Genomic DNA, 17570 nt, shown 5'->3' with positions numbered 1-17570 from the left:
ACTCCAACCTGAGAGAATGTGGTATCACAAATAACATCACTGACACTATGTTTGGACTGCAGAGCGTTGCTCTATTAATAGCAGCTACATACGTAGAGTTTCTTATAATCAAATTCTTCTCCACAGAGACGTGTGGGTTTTGAGGGTCAAATCGTATGAGGTGCTGTGCTGTTACATCAGTAATTTCACCAAGTTCAGGGTTGCTTTCTCCACCCGTGACAAACAACAGCTCCAGAGCTATCAGCTGTCCAATGCCTTGAAGAAATAAGTTGGTATTACTGCTTATCATCTGGCTATTAACTTTGTTTGTACTACTCATTAACACTACAGCTACACAGCAATGGCTTGTACTGATTATAACGGGTGTTTCCTCAAGATTTGAAACTCCAATGTATTAATTATACAATATTTTCCTCATGCTCTTTGATTATCACCATATACCAGTAGAGAAGGCCTCTTTATAAATTTAACAGATTTAGATTTCAAGACCATAACCTCAGCTCATTCACACCAGCATGATCTGTTATACATTAGCACTATTTCACTGAAGTCAGCAGAGATATGCATTTGCAGTGGTTGATAATGTAGCTTCCAGACTTTTAGAGTAGCATATTAAAAATAAAAATAAGCAGCAAAGGCACTATTAAAAAATTTCCAAAGGAAATCCACGTGATAAAGTGATTATATAGACTTCAAGCTATGTCTAATTTTATAGCACTCACAGTTCCATTTTAGGACAAGCACTAAAATTCATAGCCAAGAATTTCAGCTGGTTTCATTAGTTAACCTAAGACTGCCTATCTCTCCCAAACGCACTCATACAAAATGTGCCACACATTTGCTTCATACCCAAATGTACTTCTGCCCTGTTAAAGCTAATTCTTTATATTTTGTCATGTTACTTTATTGATACAAAAGCCTAAGAAATGAATTGCACCTGACTACAGGTGTTCTCTTCCACTACTTGGTGACATTTTATATTTGTAAAGTTCTCTTTTGCCTACAGTGGGTTTAGAGCCCAGCACTTTCTGAGTTCTAAATATTTCATACATTGGAATAGCGTAGTAATAATAAAAATGCTTAACCTTTAACACTAGCAACGTGCAAAGTATTTGCTTAATCCAGAGATATAAAATGTTGCCTTTGCTTTGAACCATTGACCGCAACTCACATCAACTGAGTATCTGCAGTGTTGGAAACTGATCTGTGAAAGATGTTAGAAACAAACCTGTGACTGTAACATCATTGACCTGGCAATTGTCACAAACAATGGTGTATGTTTGCTGTGAGACTTCTGGAAAAGAAGGAAAAAACACTACCTGAAAGATAGAAGATAAACAGCAATGTCTATAGCTGATTTCTCTCCAGGAAGCCACCAACTTCAGTTCAAAATTGTTCACTAAAGGAGAGTTCTAGTGATTAATAATTAAATCTTATGCCTACAGTCACAGTCTCACATTCCCCTAATACACAGCAGAAAGAAACACGCGCTTTCAGGGTGACTAAACCTACATGCGTGTATCTGGCTGGTCACCACAGGCTACCTTTGTAGTCACTAGAGATGTAGGCACTATACTTGTTCAGTCATATGAATTTCCCTCTCAGAATCAGATGTGCATCACTTCTTGATCATTGCAACCATAGCTTGTAAAGCTACAACAGCGTGAGCAGGGCGGCCAGCTGCTGTGTGCCCTTTCTGAGCTCCATCTCAACAAAAATGGCTCAGGCGGCCAAACCTGGGCAACCTTTGGCTCCAGTAATGTGGGCAATAGCTCTTCTGCCTGTTATCCAGTATTGCCTGCAAGTCCAACCCCATCCTACATCCACCTCCTCTTTTCCCTCTCCAGTGTGTGCCTGGACCTGCTGAAGGAATGCATCTGGGGACAGAGAAAGGAGGAGAAACTGTCCTCCTCTATCCAAATCTGAATGACCCACTACTTTTTAGCGGCAGCCAGGAGGTAGTTAAGAAAGGAAAGGTTGGAAGCTGACCATGTTCCCTTTATTACCCTTCTCCCCATAGTCATCCTATAAGATAATGTGGCCCACACCAGGGAAAGCCTTGGTGGCAGCCAATACTGCACACTTACTGCAGGAACTTTTTCGGTAAGGAGCAGGACAGAAGTAGAGCATTTGTACCTGCTACTCTACAATGACAGATTTTATTTTCCAAAATGTTCCTTCCAAGGAAGCTCACAAAGGAAAATTTTTTGGATTTGAACCTCCAGTTAGAGTCAAATAAGGACTCCTGTGTTCTCAAATTCCCATTTTCTCTAACAGGATTCTTTGCCTGGAGAAGATCTGACTAGTCTCTGAGTGGGTAAGCAAGACTTAGAAGTTCAGTGAAAGACCTTCCAGAAACACACACAGTTGCAATCCTTCTGGCACAGTTGCACAAAGAATCTTGAGCATTTTCACTCACATAAGCTAAAATTCACAAGGTCCAGCCTAGGTCTTCTAAAATGGTCTTATTTTGCTCACGTATTTGGTGAACTACTAACATTTTACATAGCAGCAATTGCAAACCTCTATTGTTGTACTCTGCCCTGGAGTTAGCTCAAAAACTGCAGGATGTATCCCAAATGGATCTTGTCTTACAAAACCAACAGTTGCAACGGCCTAGGAGTAAAAAAAAGAAAAGATGACTACATTAAACAGATCGGGTTGTTTTCTTTTTGAATACGGGGCTACCTAAAACAGGCGGTATGCTGCACCATCACTGTTTTATCCTTTCCTGTAACTGTTCTTTTTTCACTTATTTCAAAAATAAGTAACATGGCTTAACAAGAAGAAATACTCCATGCTTTATAATTACCTTACTGATGGCAGACGGAGGGAACGTGCTGTCTTCAAGGACAAATGACACTGTCAGGAACACTAATGTTAATGTTTACAGAGGAAGTAAGTATGTCTGAGCATAGGTTCAGGAGCTGTGCCTGTCTCTGTGTGCTTATGGCTCACTTTAAGTTGGATTTGCAAAGCTTTTCAGGAGGGATTACCTGGCACATCAGCTATCCCACTAGCCTTTTCTCCAACAGATAAAGGCCAACCTACCAGTCACATCTCATCTTCTTTGTATCATATAGACCCTGTTTTGTGTTGGGAAGCTAAAGACAGAGCAGTACTGGAGTGCGATGCAAGGGTGTGCAGGTGCAGCCAGGCCAGTAAGGGAAATCTTTGGTGGGGAGAGGAAGGAAAATACCTAAAGCAATGCTAGAACTGATTGCATTTCTACTTCCTGTATGGATAAGGTTAAAATTCAAGCCAGCTGTCCTCCTTCCCCCAATCTGAGCCTGAGTTTATCTCACCACTGAGCCAGACAACAACCTTCAGAGGCAAGTCAGAGCACAAGTAGGAAGTATGGCTGGCCAGGGAGACTGGGCTTGAGGATAAATGTGAGTCCCCAAGGGGATGTGACAGGACAGATGTACCCAGCAGAGCCCTTATGACTTCTGTGCTAATGTACTATGACTAGTTCACAAGGTCTTCATGTGTCAGGGCACCTATACCATATTCAGTACTCCTTTCTAATTACTTACCCTGAAATTAGGAGGTGGCCAGACTTTCTTTGGCATTATACAGAACCTGCCAGTGCTAAATCCCTCATTTCTGCACAAAATCTTTGTAACTTTTATTCCTCCAACAAGGCAGGAACCACAGTCTATAATGTGAGGCACTGCAATGAAAAGCAAAGAAAATTAGACTACACAGACAGCGAAGGCTAGCAGCTGGCAAAGCCAGTTAGTTCTATAATTCTTTAAAGGCAGATATTGCTACATAGGAATATAGCTAGGTACTCTAATTCTAAAAAGCTCAAATTATTTTCATTTGAAAGATAAATATTATGAGCTGTATCTTGCTACATTCATCTCAAATTTAAATGGTGCTTCCTACTTAAGGACTCCCCCTGAATAATGACAATAAGAAATATCATTTTGCAAGAAAGCTCAGTGTTACAGAGAAGGTGAATTTATGAAAAATGAAAGCAAATTTATGCAAAATAGTCCTAGTTATTGCAGTTGAGTTTACTGCCAGATGTCTGAGAGGCAAACTTTGCAGATATGTCATAATGATATATAATGAATGCAATCTCCAATGGATATTAATCAATCACTTCAAATATTAATCAATAGCAGCAAATATTTATAACTAAATACTTATTACTTGATATTTAGGAGTAGTGTTTACAGCTAGTAGTTTAGGAATTGACAGGATATAAATCTAAAAACGAGGCTCCTGATCACTCCTCTTCGCAGTGAAAAGAAATGAGCTCGGTGCGGCAGGCACAAATAATTGAGGAAAAAATTGTCAGGATTATATTTTAATAGCTAATAAACATATTATGAATGAAAATGAGATAGATATCAAAATGTAGCAAATGCACTGCCAAGTTTCTCCACATTTGTTTTGTACCATAAAATTGGAGACAGCCTAATTAAAAAATCACATCCATTAAACTTAAGAAAAACTTGTAGAATTGGACGTTACTGACACGTTAGCACTGGAGGTGGTCTTTTTGCTTGGATTGGTATTATAAGAGGTTCTGATGCTTGGGTTTCCACTGATATACAATCTTCATAATCTGCTAGATATTCAGGAATAAATTGGATTGTATACTGGCATGTCATCCCAGGAGCAATCATTCCTCCCTTTCCTGGAAATTTGCCTTGGAAAAAAAATGAAGAAAATTCAATTTTAAACCCTCCAAAGTTGGCATATGTATTTATGATCACATCTCCCTCTGGAAAGGGGCATATAGTAAACTCTCCACATGTATTGCCTAAGTCAAACTGATAAAAACAAATGACCACAAAGGGCCTGCCAGTATAATCTGTGTATTTGCATACCTTCCACTGAACTCAAAAGGATTTGTTGTCTGAAATATGTCTTTTTCATAATTACAGAAAACAGAACGGAGAGAAACCTGGAGAAGTTACATAGTTTTTCTCTGTCACAGACAACAAGGCTTACATGTGTATGTATAACTTGTTCTAAAAATTCCTCCAGTATTTTGACTGAGATTCCACAGTCTCCTTACGCACTCCTTCCTGGCTTTCCTACTGTAGGAAAGATATGTGTCTTACCTTTCATCTAACCTCATCTTCCTTGCTGCAATTTAAGTGTGTTATTTCTTGCCCTTTCCCCCTACTGATTTCAATGGACACTAAATCTGTTCCTTGGTAAATTTTGGGTAAGACTCAGTCTAGGTATTCCATGGACGCATTTAATTCTGACTTCAAATATTTTAATGCTAATTAGTTTTCTTGAATCCCTCATTAGAGCACTTGAATCTGCCTACGATTTGCATGTGAGTGGTCCTAGAGACATAACAGAATCTTCAGTTTCTACAGAACGGGGCAAGATTAGAGTCCTACTCACAGCATTGTGGATAGCAGAACCAAACATAGTCTCTCAAAAAATCTATGTTCAAGCACATCAATTAGATTTCTTATGTATTAACGTCTTAAATGAAGTCAGAAAGCCCTTACCTGGCCCAATGGCAAATGCTGAAGTAGAGGGAGGGATAATTCTTACATGGTGACATGTTGAAGTGATGTTCTGTAGCTCTATTGTCATCTTCATTTAAAAAGAAAATGTAATACCACATCATGACTTATCATCAGTCATTACAGTGTTTGTAACGTCCTAGTGCTCTACCAGTAGCAGCTAATTCATCATTACAACAGGCCTTAAAATCAGGAATACTACAGAAGCGTAAAATAGTCAGTTCTCTCAGCTTATTAGAAAAGGGGTAAAACAAATACTAACGAAATCAAGCAGAGGTTGAAAAGGGTCCCTTTTAGTCTTCACTGATTCGCCTGTCAGTGGAGGGTGTGAAAGAGTCTCTTGAAAGAAGCTGAAGAGCCATTAAATTAATGTGAAAAGGAAATAGACTTCTATTAAATTCTAGCATGTGAAAAGATTGGGTGAAATACCTAGATCATGGTGAGATATAATGCTTCTCACTGGCAGACAAAACTCTCTCAACAAAGAGGTAAGTTCTTACCTCATAAACCTGACCAACTTCATAATCAGAAAATAAAACAATAGGTGGATTAGCAAGAAACACAGGAACAAATGAGGTATCACTGAAAGAAAAAATAAGATATATTATTGCCACTTACTACATAGTTCTTTAAATACTGATAAAATAAGAAATTGCAAAATAAACCCTTTAGCAAAAACAAAATGTCAGTGACACATCTTGTTTCCTGAGAAGCTATACACAGACATATGGCTCAAAATAACTATATACAGTAATTCTAAAGTGGAGCTCTTTGTGGGGTCCAGCTCAGAATCAAGAAACTAAATATATTGTATACCCTTTCTTATCCTCTGCTTTTCTTCTGGCTATGATTTGGTCCACCTTTTCCTGAGAAACGACAAGAGATTTGCCTCCATGAAGAGCATTTAGTGGGAAAAAGCGGGGGTTCTTCAGGTAATTGCGTCTCTCCTCAAGTCTGGCAATGTAAGCATGTTCGCTTTCTCTGTCTGCTCCGCACTTACTGTCTTTCCCAGCTAGCTTCTGCGAGGCATTAGATTTCTTTGAAAAACAGAGAGACGATTGCGATGCAAAATTAAACACAGCAACTCTGAGAATGATGAAAAAGGTATCTGTACGTGACTAAATAGTTATGCAGCATTGAAAATGGATATAAAAATGCTATATTTCTCTTTTCTTATCAAATCGAAGAAAATAAACACTGGAGCCAAACTAACAGTGCACTGAGACTCACCCTCTGTTATAAGAATAGCAACAGGTCCTACAGTTCTAATAATCTAAACCCAATAAATCTGTAAAATATACCTTACTTATCCTTTTAGTCTGGTGCTTAGGCTCCGGAGTTGAAGGCAGCGTTAATGTGGATAAAGATACATCTGGCAGACTACCCGGTACTTGACGGAGATGTGCAATCTCTTCAGGCATCTGGTTCTCTGAGTCTGAAGAAATGTGCTGCTTAAAACTAAATGTCTCTTTGGCATAGTCAGGTTCTGATTTTCCTGTAGTTCAAAGAAAAACATAATTCTATTAGAGTCAAAAAATTATAAACACTTACTCTAAGCACAGATATTTGACTTTATTTTAGTCTTTTTGATGGTAAAAAACATACTGATGGTAAAAAACATTTCCTCTAGAAATTCATTGATATTTATAGTTTATTTTGCACAAATGATGCAAAGTGTTTTAATAACAAAACTTTCATAAATACTAATTAAACAAGCTATATGAACCCTTTAGCAATTATATTAATCCCTGAAAGATATATTAATCTTTCAAGTGCCTGGGACTTTAGGATGTCCTCATTAGCTTACAAAAAGTTCTGATGGATCTGTAACAGTCAGAAAATTGACATAAATAGGAGGTCTCGTGCAGCTTCACATTCCTATAGCTGAACAATGAAATTCCCACCTTAAAGGATACTCTGCCATTTTAGCTTTTTGGCTTTGTTTTTAATTACTCAGAAGTGCTTTTTTTGACTTGATTGAAAATTTCATTTTAATGATACTGAAATGTTTCACCTTCATACTGAACCCTTTAACGTTTCACACATGCACAAAAAAAGAAATAACACTGACCTTGCCTAAAAGACTTTTTTTACTGATTTCCATTTGAAAATTAAACTGATATATTTCCAAAAATATGCAACTTTGCCTAATTAGAACATCCACCCGAAAAATTTAAAATCCAAAATAAAGAATAAAATTTTATTTCCTTCAAAACAGTTTTTAACTTTAATGTAACCACTTCCCTACTCTGTATACAATATATATTTACTGCATTTTGTGCTGATGAATTTGAGTAGAAGTAGAGTAGTCCAAATCAGTACAGTTTTTGCGTCAAAAGGAATGAAGTGTAAATAAATATGTGCGACTACCATTACATTTGATATTTAAATTCAACACTCTGTTAACTCCAGAGAAGGAGAATTTTTAATTTTACAGTTTTATTTTAATAATATCCCTTTAATGAGATGTTATGCTTATAACACTAGAGTTTGTTCTGCTCTGGCAGAAAACTACAGAAGTATGCTTAGATCTACTACCTCCTCCAGTATTTCAGTTCTCAGAGAGTTAAAACTCTAAACTATTCTCTTCTTTAAAAGTTACCTTTTGGTGCTCTAGTAACAGGTAATCTATCTGTGATGTAATCTTCTGGGCAGGCGAAATGATGTTTTCTGAGAAGTTCATTATCCACAATCCACCTGAAAGAGGATGCAACTGCAACAGTAAAAGAAACAAAAAAAAAGAAAAAACAAAGCTGAAAAGCTTAGCCCCTTAAGGTACTTTGCTCTCGATCAATGCAAAAGTTGATCCAACCAAGTACAGGTATATAGTTATACACCTATAATTGCAGGCTAAACTTTCTGGTGATTTTCTTTTCTTTTCTTTTTTTTTTTTTTTACCGTTTCCTACTCCATGCAGCTGTTGGAGAAAGACTTAATTTCGCTTAGTCATTGCTATATAGCAACGTAGGTATGCTTGCAATCAAGTTAAGGTGGCAAGCCATTAATAGCAAGTTTAATACCCTGAAAGTGATCAGGCCCGTTAGTTTCTTCCCAAGTTGAATGGATATAACTCTTTCGATTCTCTGCACAAAATTCCTCAAAGTTGCTTTATTGCTGTAAGGGCAAACTAACAGCTCACTGAGGTCACTGTCAGCCCTACCAATGAGTTAGATGGACGATGGCTTGGCCTCCAGGGACCATTATCATGTACTGGGGGGAGGTAATATTTCCAGAATCCTCACCTGAGGGCAATCCAATTCTGCGGAAATCTTCCCCAGCATCTGCCTTCAGCACGTTTAGGGCCCTTTCTTCTTCAGCTATTGCTCGCTCCTGTGCATGAATGATGTTCTCTTCTACCATGTCAGCTTCTGTCAGTCGGCAATTATACTCAGCAAGAAGCTGTCATGGACATGGTGAATGTAGAGAAATGACTATAGTTTGAGCTGCCACAAACTAGTAATGATTTCCTTATAGATAAATGTTTTCTATTTGCCTTTGAGAGGCAAATAGAGAGAACCTGGTAAAACATCATTAGTTTACAAGAAGAAAATGCTAAAATACCTTCATTTCTATCATTTAACTTGTGCTGGGTAAGAAGCACTATCCAACTTTCATATGTCAACAGGAAAAACGTATGAAAGATGAGAAGAGCTTCTCAGAATAAGACAAAGGTCTGTCTTTTGTCTTCTGTGGGACAGTGGCTACTGCTCTGTATTTTGCCCGGAAGTGTAGGATTACATTTAAAGTGAATATGTTCCCTCCTACCTATTAGGATGGGTTCTAAAACTCCAAAATATCCCAGTAGTGATACTTTACTTCTCCTTATATATTTTAGATTTTTCTGCCCAGCGTGCTTGGTGATTCACAAGCACAACTCTAAAAGAAGATCCTGCCTCAAAGAAGTATCAATCCAAGTTAAAGGAAGAATTTAACAGAGGCACAGAGACAGACAGGAGCAACGCCAAGTGAAAATTACAGACGTTGGTCTCAGAACATCTGTAGCCTGTCATTGAGCTTTTTGCAGAACTTTTATGTAACATGGTTTAATCTTCTGGGTGAAAAATTTTTAAATAGAAAGGGCAAGATGCATCTCAGCTAAAATCAGATGCTTCCTTCCGTTCTGCTCATTCTGGGATCTCTCCACTGTCAATGGAACCTAGGATATGACTCCATCCCATGCCAAAGCAGATATCTAAAACAGATCAGATGAGTCATCCCCTAAAAAGTGCCTGTTTTTCTTCTGTGATGATACAGAGAGCTTTGGGTGGCTAGTTCAGCTGTAACATACACATTAGAGGCATGTACTGTCAGCTGAGATGAATCTTATCCAAGCAGTCAATTTCAAGAGATAGTATTCACGTTTTATTACTCAGAACATCCTGTGTCCACAGATATATTGACAAATGACTCAAAAGAAATAAAAAACTTCAGGTTTTTCAGGTATGATAACCTTTGAGAAAGTATGACGCAAAAAGCAAAACAAAACAAAGCAAAATACTCGTTGCTCAAATCATCCTAACAACAGCCTCCACTCACACACTGACAACAGCTACCGGAGCAGTATGATTAATACAAGTATTTTGCATTTCTCCTGTTGTTTTCACCCAAGATTCTCAGATAGCTTTGCAAATGCTAATGAATTATGTATCATAGTGCACCACTAAGGTAGGAAAAGTACATTTAAGTATCTTTGCAGCATCTGTTTGCAAAATGCAACACATGAGAATACTTTATTGCAAGACAGGAAGTCTAGTACACTGACTTTCAATTTTAGGGAGAAGTTAAGTTGCCAACAGGCAGTAGAACAGGCTTTTAAAGGGTGATTGGTTTTACTTAGTGTCTGAGAAAGCTTCCAGGACAGAGAATATTCTGTACAGTTAGAAAGATCACGTGACGAATACCAATTTATAGGAAAGATCCGGAGGGAAAATGTACTCAAGTAAATTTCTGTACCTAAATGACTGTCCATTAAAATGTCAATTCTTGGAAAAAAATAAAACAAAAAAGTCCACTTTTTCTCCCTTCCAAAGACCTAGAAATTGTAAATCAGTAATAAACATGTATGTGTAGTAAATGTAAAGAGCTCTGAAGTCTTGACTGGGTTTTGACTTGTACCTTCTGTAGCTCCCCCGTGAAAGTCTCACGATAAACGTCATCTCCTCCTCGAGACTTGATCAAATTTGTCTCCATGTCCACCCCTATCACATCTCCAGTATACAGGTCCTTAAAGGTGCTAATCAACAAATGGGAAATGTCCTGAGGAAAGAAAATGGGGATATTAACGCTTAAACACGGAGACAAGAACAAAGAAGATCCTAGGGCAAGACTTGGGCTACTAAACAAAGCACGCTACAGTGATTGAATCAGTATTCGGTTCTGCAGAAGTAATTTTCAATTTACCTCTATGAATGTGAACTAAGTCTGCATTTGGGGGTGAGGAACCTCAGCGGGGAGGGTTTACGTCACTAAACGCCAGCCTCTGCACTAGGGCCAATCCTCGGAGCCTCCTTCTGTTGTCAGAAGAGCAAGAACGGGGTTTCTCCCAGCTGGAGGAAAGCGCTTGAGGCAGGTCAGAGAGCTCGTGCAGGAGATGACAGCCAGGACGCGAGGGTGAGCGCAGAGGTGGGGCCCCCACGCATGCCGGGCAGCAAGGGTACGCGTGTGCATGGGGGCACGCGCGGTGGGGCGGGCGGGCAGGGTGGTGCGTCTGTGCTGGCTGCACGCCTGCGCGATGGCTGCACACGTGGCCTTGTGCGCAGGTGTGTGGGGAGTGTGCGTGTGCTGGGGGCTGCGTGTGTGTGTGTGTGTGTGTAGGGATGTGCAGGGAGAGTGTGTGTGTGTGTGTCTGTGTCAGGGTGAGCAGGGAGAGAGTGTGTGGAGGGGGGGATGTGCAGGGAGCGTGTCTGTGTGTGTGTGTGTGTAGGGGTGAGCAGGGAGAGAGTGTGTGTGTGTGTGAAGGGATGTGCAGGGAGAGTGTGTGTGTGTGTGTCTGTGTCAGGGTGAGCAGGGAGAGAGTGTGTGGAGGGGGGGATGTGCAGGGAGCGTGTCTATGTGTGTGTGTGTGTAGAGGTGAGCAGGGAGAGAGTGTGTGTGTGTGTGTGTAGGGATGTGCAGGGAGAGTGTGTGTGTGTATGTGTGAGTGTAGGGATAAGCAGGCAGAGTGTGTGTGTGTGTAGGGATGTGCAGGGAGTGTGTGTGTGTATATGTGTGAGTGTAGGAATAAGCAGGCAGAGTGTGTGTGTGTGTGTAGGGATGTACAGGGAATGTGTGTGTGTATGTGTGTGTGTGCAGGGATGTGTGTAGGGATGTGCAGGCAGAGTGTGTGTGTGTATGTGTGTGTGTGTGTGTGTGTGTGTATGTGTGTGTGTAGGGAGAGTGTGTTTGTGTAGGGATGTGCAGGCAGAGTGTGTGTGTGCGTACCTGTGTGCGTGCCCTGAGGCCCGCCGCGGTGCCTTACCTGCGTCCCGGGGTTCAGGCCGCCCTGAGCCATGGCGATCCCGGTGCCGGGGTCGCCGCGGCCGTCCCGGCCCACCCTGCTGCCTCTCCCCGCCGCCTCGGGCCTCTCCCGCCGCCTCAGGCCCCGCCGGGCGGCTGCGACGCCGCCGTTGCCCGGCGACCGCCGGGGCGGGAGGTGCCTGGTGGCCGGGACTCCATGGCGGAAAACGCTCCTTGAGAGCGGCCTCACTGTGTAGGTTAAGGAGAAACTCCGTAAAACATCGGGGAGAAGCCGCCAGAAGATGGAGGGAGGGTCAGCTGTGCTTTTCCAAAGGGACCTGGCTGCTTCACCCCGCACCGCTAGCCGCCGTGCGTTTTTGCAGCTGCGGGGCTGAGGCGAAGCCCCACGTTTTTTCCTGACAGGAAAAAACGGCCTCGGCCTCGGCTGGCCGCCGGCGCCGAGGAGCGCTCGCTCCTTCTCCCCCTCTCCCTCCGTCCGGCCCCGCGGGCCTCAGTCACGGCGCCTGTGTACGCGCCGGTTGCTAACAACAGCCGCCTTCTCTCGGCCGAGGAGGGTGATGTTTTCCTTAGAAACAGCGCTCGCCTCCGCTGCGTTCCCGGCGTAGCCTTTTCCGTTCCTCAGGCCTCCTTTCATTCCTTTTATTTATTTATTTATTTATTCATTTCCCCACCTCCTGCGTCTTGCTCGGCCTGGAAGAGCCGGGCCGCGGCGCAGGAGGCCTCCGCCTCGCCGCCGGGGTCCGCTGCGCCCCGTGCCCGTCCCCGTCGCCCCGGCCCGGGCCAAGGGCGCCGGCGCGTCGCTGCCCTCGCACGGGGTTTGCCGGAAAACGGCTCTCGCGAACGCTGCCGTCGGCCAACGCGCCTTCTTCCCCGCGCGGCTGGCCCGACACACCTTGGTTCGTCAGGGTGCCGAAATCTGCCTTGCCTTGTTCTAGTGCGATGCCAAATTAGACCCTTAGCCGTACTGGATTTTTTTTTTTTTTTTAATTTCCCTATAAAAAGGGGAAACTTCCTCCAAAGGAAACCCCAGCGCGCTCATAACATCACGCTCAAGAGCCTAAAGTCATCCGACAAGAAGACCCGGTTCCACGTGTTTTCTCGTCGGAAAGGGTCACAGCTGGCGGCTGTGCAGGCGCGTTCACGCGTCCTTGCCTCTAGCCGTTCGGAGCATCCACGTTTTGACCTGTTTCCACCTCAGAATTCCAAGTTTTCTGCTCATGTGCTGTTGCAATGCATTGTAACATCTGCTTGCTGACTGGAACGCTAATAAAATCCAGCATTTTTAAAGAATTCGTCCCCAGCATTCAAGAAAGCCTTAGAGCGGTGGCGGTAAAGCAGACGTTTCTGTTTAAAGTAGTATATAGATGTGTGTAAAAACTGACTGTGGAGAAAGCTTTCTGTCCTTTCGTCTTTACTGTTTTTCAACGACTCGTCAGGCAGATCATCTCATTTTAGAAGGTGGAGGCCTTCTGGCCTCTGCAGTCCAGCAAACTTACCATGAAATCTGAGAACGAGGGTGAGATCTACCTACCTGGTGGTCAAACCCAAAATCGGAAGGAAGGGTTTAAAGGCTGATCTAGAGCTGTACACAATTCAGTTTCCCACCCAATAATATATTTTTGATCACATCTTCATTTTTATGCTGGCTTCATTAACTCACTTAACCTTAAAAAATAGATAACACTATTCTGGTCATAGAGCTGCTTAATGCAATTAAGATATTTACACTTCCATAGGACTACTATAAAATTGTTAAGAACAATTTGCATATATCTCATCTTCTTCATCACCGTTCTGATATGTTTAATTCCCAAAGGCTGAATGGAGAATCATGCATGTAGGAAATGGTAAAAAAACCCACCAAACGGAAGGTTTAGCCTACAATTGTAGGCATAGCTTGTCCAAATGCAGACACTTTCTCTAGCTGCCGTGTATGACGTCTACAAGAAATTTTTGCCTTGTATTTCCTTGCACGTCTATGTCGTGCATAATGTTGCATCTTATGCTGATGTTTTGATTCAGATCAGGAGCGTGTTTTTGAAGTGACTCTCCTGACGGCCCTGCTTCCCGTGCTTCTTGCCTGTTGCACCATGCTTCTTGCTAATGTAGACATAGCTGTGCCAGGGTCATATGGCTTTTCGATATTTATTTTGTTCGAATTCCCCAGGTGGTCCCCACACATGCCTTGTTGTATCACCAGGACTGTGAAAAAAAATCATCTCTTATCCAAAAACATGCTTTCTGCTCGTAGTAACGTGTTGTTAAAAGGTCCTTCCCATTGTAACCTAACTGCATCAGCTCGTAGTCATGGTGGGTGGATGGATCATTCATGCAACCAAGCACGAAATGACATTATGCATATGGCAAGCCCAGCTTGCTCTTTCTGCTTGTTAGCTTTTCAAGATTGAAAGCAGCAATAAGGAGCGACATATATATCTATAAAGTGGCCAGATGTAGTTTGAATGCAATCAGGGCACTAAAGAATGGTGTAAGAGATGATGTGTACAAAGGTAGTTTGCGAAATAGAATGACATCTTACACTTCTGTGCAAAAAATCAAGTTTTAAATCAATTTTATTTGGCTTGCTCATGTTTTATGGGAAGTAGAGATGGATGTTATGACCCAAGCCTGTAAGTCAGCCAGTGTTTCTATACACATTTTAAAGCAAAGGACAGCTGTGTTTGACTAATTATAATCCTAAATTATTGTCAACATGTATTCATTAAATGCATAATAAATAAATGCATAATAAATAAGAATGGAGTAATTATTGTGTCCTTTCACTGAATAAAGCAGCTTGCAGAAAAGTTCATACATTCATATTCATAGCAGTCTCAAAACCTATACTAATGTCAGTGGACATCCTTACAGAGGGAGGACTCACTAAAGTGATGACACTCACATGATATTTGAAAGGTTCCTCAAAACTGCAAAACTTAGGGCTCTGTTAAAACTAAAAATCAAAGTTAAAAATTCTGCTGAAAGTGCCGTCCCCACTCTGTTTGTGCAACACTATGGATTCATTTGGAATTGATCTATTTATATCTCCCAAATATAAATATAATCCAAATATAAATATGTAGTGTACACACACATACACACACACACACACAACCACACATATACATAAATCAAATAGCCTTGGGTTATGTATTGGTTAAAATAAAACAAAAAAACCCCGTAGGGTTTAGAATGCTCACGTCTGCAAACATTTTGGGGTGTTTTTCGGATTTTTCTAGAGACAGGGCAAGTCCACGCGGCATTTTTTAAATGCAGGAGAGTAAGGTACTGTCTCTTGCTGGGGAAGAATTGCACTGTTTTGCATATTCCCGTAGGGGTAGCAGAAATAATAGTCTCCTCCTCAGTTTAGGGTGTTCCCAGCGCAATTCCCATAAGTACCCTGGGCATACGATTCACTTTGACGTTGCTGCCCTCCTATGGCCACATTCAGGTTTTCATGTATTCAGGAAAACCCTTTTAAAACAAACGCTGTATTAAGCCGCTGATCAGATAACGGAGAAGCTAAAAACACTTTAGTCTAAATCTAGCGTATTCTCTTATATGTATATCGGGTCAAAGGTATTTTATTCTCTACACTGACGAAACTATGTTTTTTCCCCCTCTGCAGTATTGCAGAGCCAAATGTGGCCAAACAAGTATCATCTGAACGCAAGTCTCCTTCGCATGTCACCGCGTGTATTGTGAAGATGAAATAAAAACAGCATTAACAGTCTGACTTTAAAACCTAGTAAAACCTTCAGACATGGCAACTAGAAAAATAATCTTTTTTTTTTTTTTTTAGATTCAAATGTCAAACAGCTCAGCTTCTGAGAGCTGGCTTCTCACATCACAGTACTTCCTTCTCCTGCCAAAGCTGGGTTTCTCTTCACACATACTAGTTAGTTTAATAAAAGATTATCTTCTTCTTAGAGATCTTGCCTTGCTTGTCTTAGATAATTTCCAGTTCTCTTTGAGACACTTAGAAATAACTTGCAGTTCCACCTGGATATTCTTCATTATTTCCTAGCATCTTCTGTGGTGTTATTGTGTGACTGTCTCCTAACAGGAGTCAGCTCTTTCATTTGTTTCCAGTTTTCACCCTTCTTTAAACTTTTCTTTGTTTCCCACACGTCTCTCCTGTACCTGCAAGTCTGTCCCTCGCCGAAACATCTCGGTGGGTATTGCCGTGTTTCTGCTAAAATACTCATGTAATTTCTTTCAAGCCACATGGGATCTTACAAACCAGGCACACCCAACATGTAGGAGAGCATGTGGAAAATGCATGCACAAAGGAGTCACTCATTCCTTTCCAACAATGTTTGGGCAGATACATCACTCTCTAATTAAGCTAGAAACGGGCTACGCCTCTCTGCAGGGATCCAGCTGGAGTGTGCCGTCCCGGTGTGACACTGGGACTCTCAGGCAGGGAAGAACAAGGGGTCATGGTCCAGGCAGGGCAGAACAAGGGGCTTATGCTCCAGGTCCACAGATACGTTCGTATATCCCTGGAGTCGGTGAGGATTTTCGGACCGTGCAGTTTGCCCTCCTTTTGTCACAAGCTATCGCATTTCACCTAGAGTAACATGTGTTTTGTTGAAATTAGTGGTTTTCATTCTGTGCTCCATGAATAGCTGGGGCTCCGCTGATTTTTTTCTAAGGAATCCATGAAAGCTAACAAGGAAACCAATCTCTGGTTAAATTCACGATCCAAAATCTGGCATCTGCTTCACAATGAACCTTTCTTCCCCAAATTAAAAAAAAAGTTAGCCTTTTCCCTCACCAGTGTTTTTTTTACATGGTCATAAATACGCTTCTCAGTGCTATTTTTGGTAAATGAGTCAGTTTCTGGGCACATCAGCTACAGAGTGGACCATAGACATCACTTCAGATCTTAAAGATATTGCAGTAACATCAAGATTTAACTGATGCTTAATATTGTTCTTCAGCGCTTCATGAACATTACTAGAGATATGTCTATACTATGTGTCTATACTGTAAATACCAGGTTTACGTAGACACACGTGGACTAGCTTTGTGTGAGCTAACTTGTGTCCTGGAAGCAATCCTGCATGGCAGGACAGAAATCCTCAAGGGGTAATTTGTGCTACCAAGAATAACTCTTTCCTTCATTCCCTTCTGGGGTTCAGTTTCTTTTGGAGGTTCTTTTTCTCCTTACCCAACAGCCAGGATTTCTACAGATTCAAAGAAACCTTCAAAGAGGAGAAACTTTGGGTCTGTTCCTTCTACTTTGCTCCCTACCCTTGGGAGCACCTCCCTGAGATCACTCTGCTTTTGTCCCCTTGTGACTTACCTGGCCAGGCTCATTCAGCCAAATCATGGCTATCAGAAAAGAGGGACCTGTCTCTTGCTGTCCCAGTGCCTCAATACTTTACAAAGTCTTCCCTGCTTATCTTGAAATCTTTTTCATACGAAGTTCAGCATCATTTTTCCTGTCCTTACCTGGTAAGTTTGAGTCACTGTCTTAGCCACCTGCTAGCAAACCTTCAGGCACAGTGTGTTTGTAGCTGTTCCTTTACTCTATTGGTTTGTGTGTTGGATGGACCAATTAAAGGGAAAAACGCAAATTATTCCTCTGTGCCTGTCTGTGCT

General features: G+C 41.6%; 2 protein-coding genes across 7 annotated transcripts in view; one reads left to right on the top strand and one right to left on the bottom strand.

The window, feature by feature from the left end:
- Nucleotides 1-12504, bottom strand: part of DLEC1 (DLEC1 cilia and flagella associated protein) — a 42831-nt gene extending 30327 nt beyond the window's left edge. For 2 of the 6 annotated variants that reach the window (XR_011139501.1, XM_009685201.2), the window contains exons 1-13: nucleotides 11962-12504; nucleotides 10620-10760; nucleotides 8747-8903; nucleotides 8107-8217; nucleotides 6806-6999; nucleotides 6321-6541; nucleotides 6005-6086; nucleotides 5487-5574; nucleotides 4490-4663; nucleotides 3537-3673; nucleotides 2524-2616; nucleotides 1229-1319; nucleotides 93-255 (exon numbers count right to left, since the gene is read on the bottom strand). Coding sequence is in view for 5 of the 6 variants with exons in the window: in XM_009685201.2 (XP_009683496.2) it covers nucleotides 93-255; nucleotides 1229-1319; nucleotides 2524-2616; nucleotides 3537-3673; nucleotides 4490-4663; nucleotides 5487-5574; nucleotides 6005-6086; nucleotides 6321-6541; nucleotides 6806-6999; nucleotides 8107-8217; nucleotides 8747-8903; nucleotides 10620-10760; nucleotides 11962-11994 (1685 nt within the window). In the remaining variant the exon portion in view is untranslated. Of the gene's footprint in view, nucleotides 1-92; nucleotides 256-1228; nucleotides 1320-2523; nucleotides 2617-3536; nucleotides 3674-4489; nucleotides 4664-5486; nucleotides 5575-6004; nucleotides 6087-6320; nucleotides 6542-6805; nucleotides 7000-8106; nucleotides 8218-8746; nucleotides 8904-10619; nucleotides 10761-10904; nucleotides 11068-11961 lie in introns of those variants that run through there. The other 4 variants (XM_009685198.2, XM_068934151.1, XM_009685200.2 and 1 more) reach the window with 4 other exon arrangements.
- The window catches only part of PLCD1 (phospholipase C delta 1), a 77125-nt gene continuing 70651 nt past the window's right edge, over nucleotides 11097-17570 (top strand). The window contains exon 1 of the mRNA XM_009685197.2: nucleotides 11097-11114. The gene's annotated coding sequence lies outside the window, so the exon portion shown is untranslated. The remainder of the gene's footprint in view (nucleotides 11115-17570) is intronic.

This window comes from Struthio camelus, chromosome 2 (genome assembly GCF_040807025.1).
Source record: "Struthio camelus isolate bStrCam1 chromosome 2, bStrCam1.hap1, whole genome shotgun sequence".
NCBI classification, from domain to species: Eukaryota; Metazoa; Chordata; class Aves; order Struthioniformes; family Struthionidae; genus Struthio; species Struthio camelus.
This window is presented reverse-complemented; position numbering and strand designations above follow the sequence as displayed.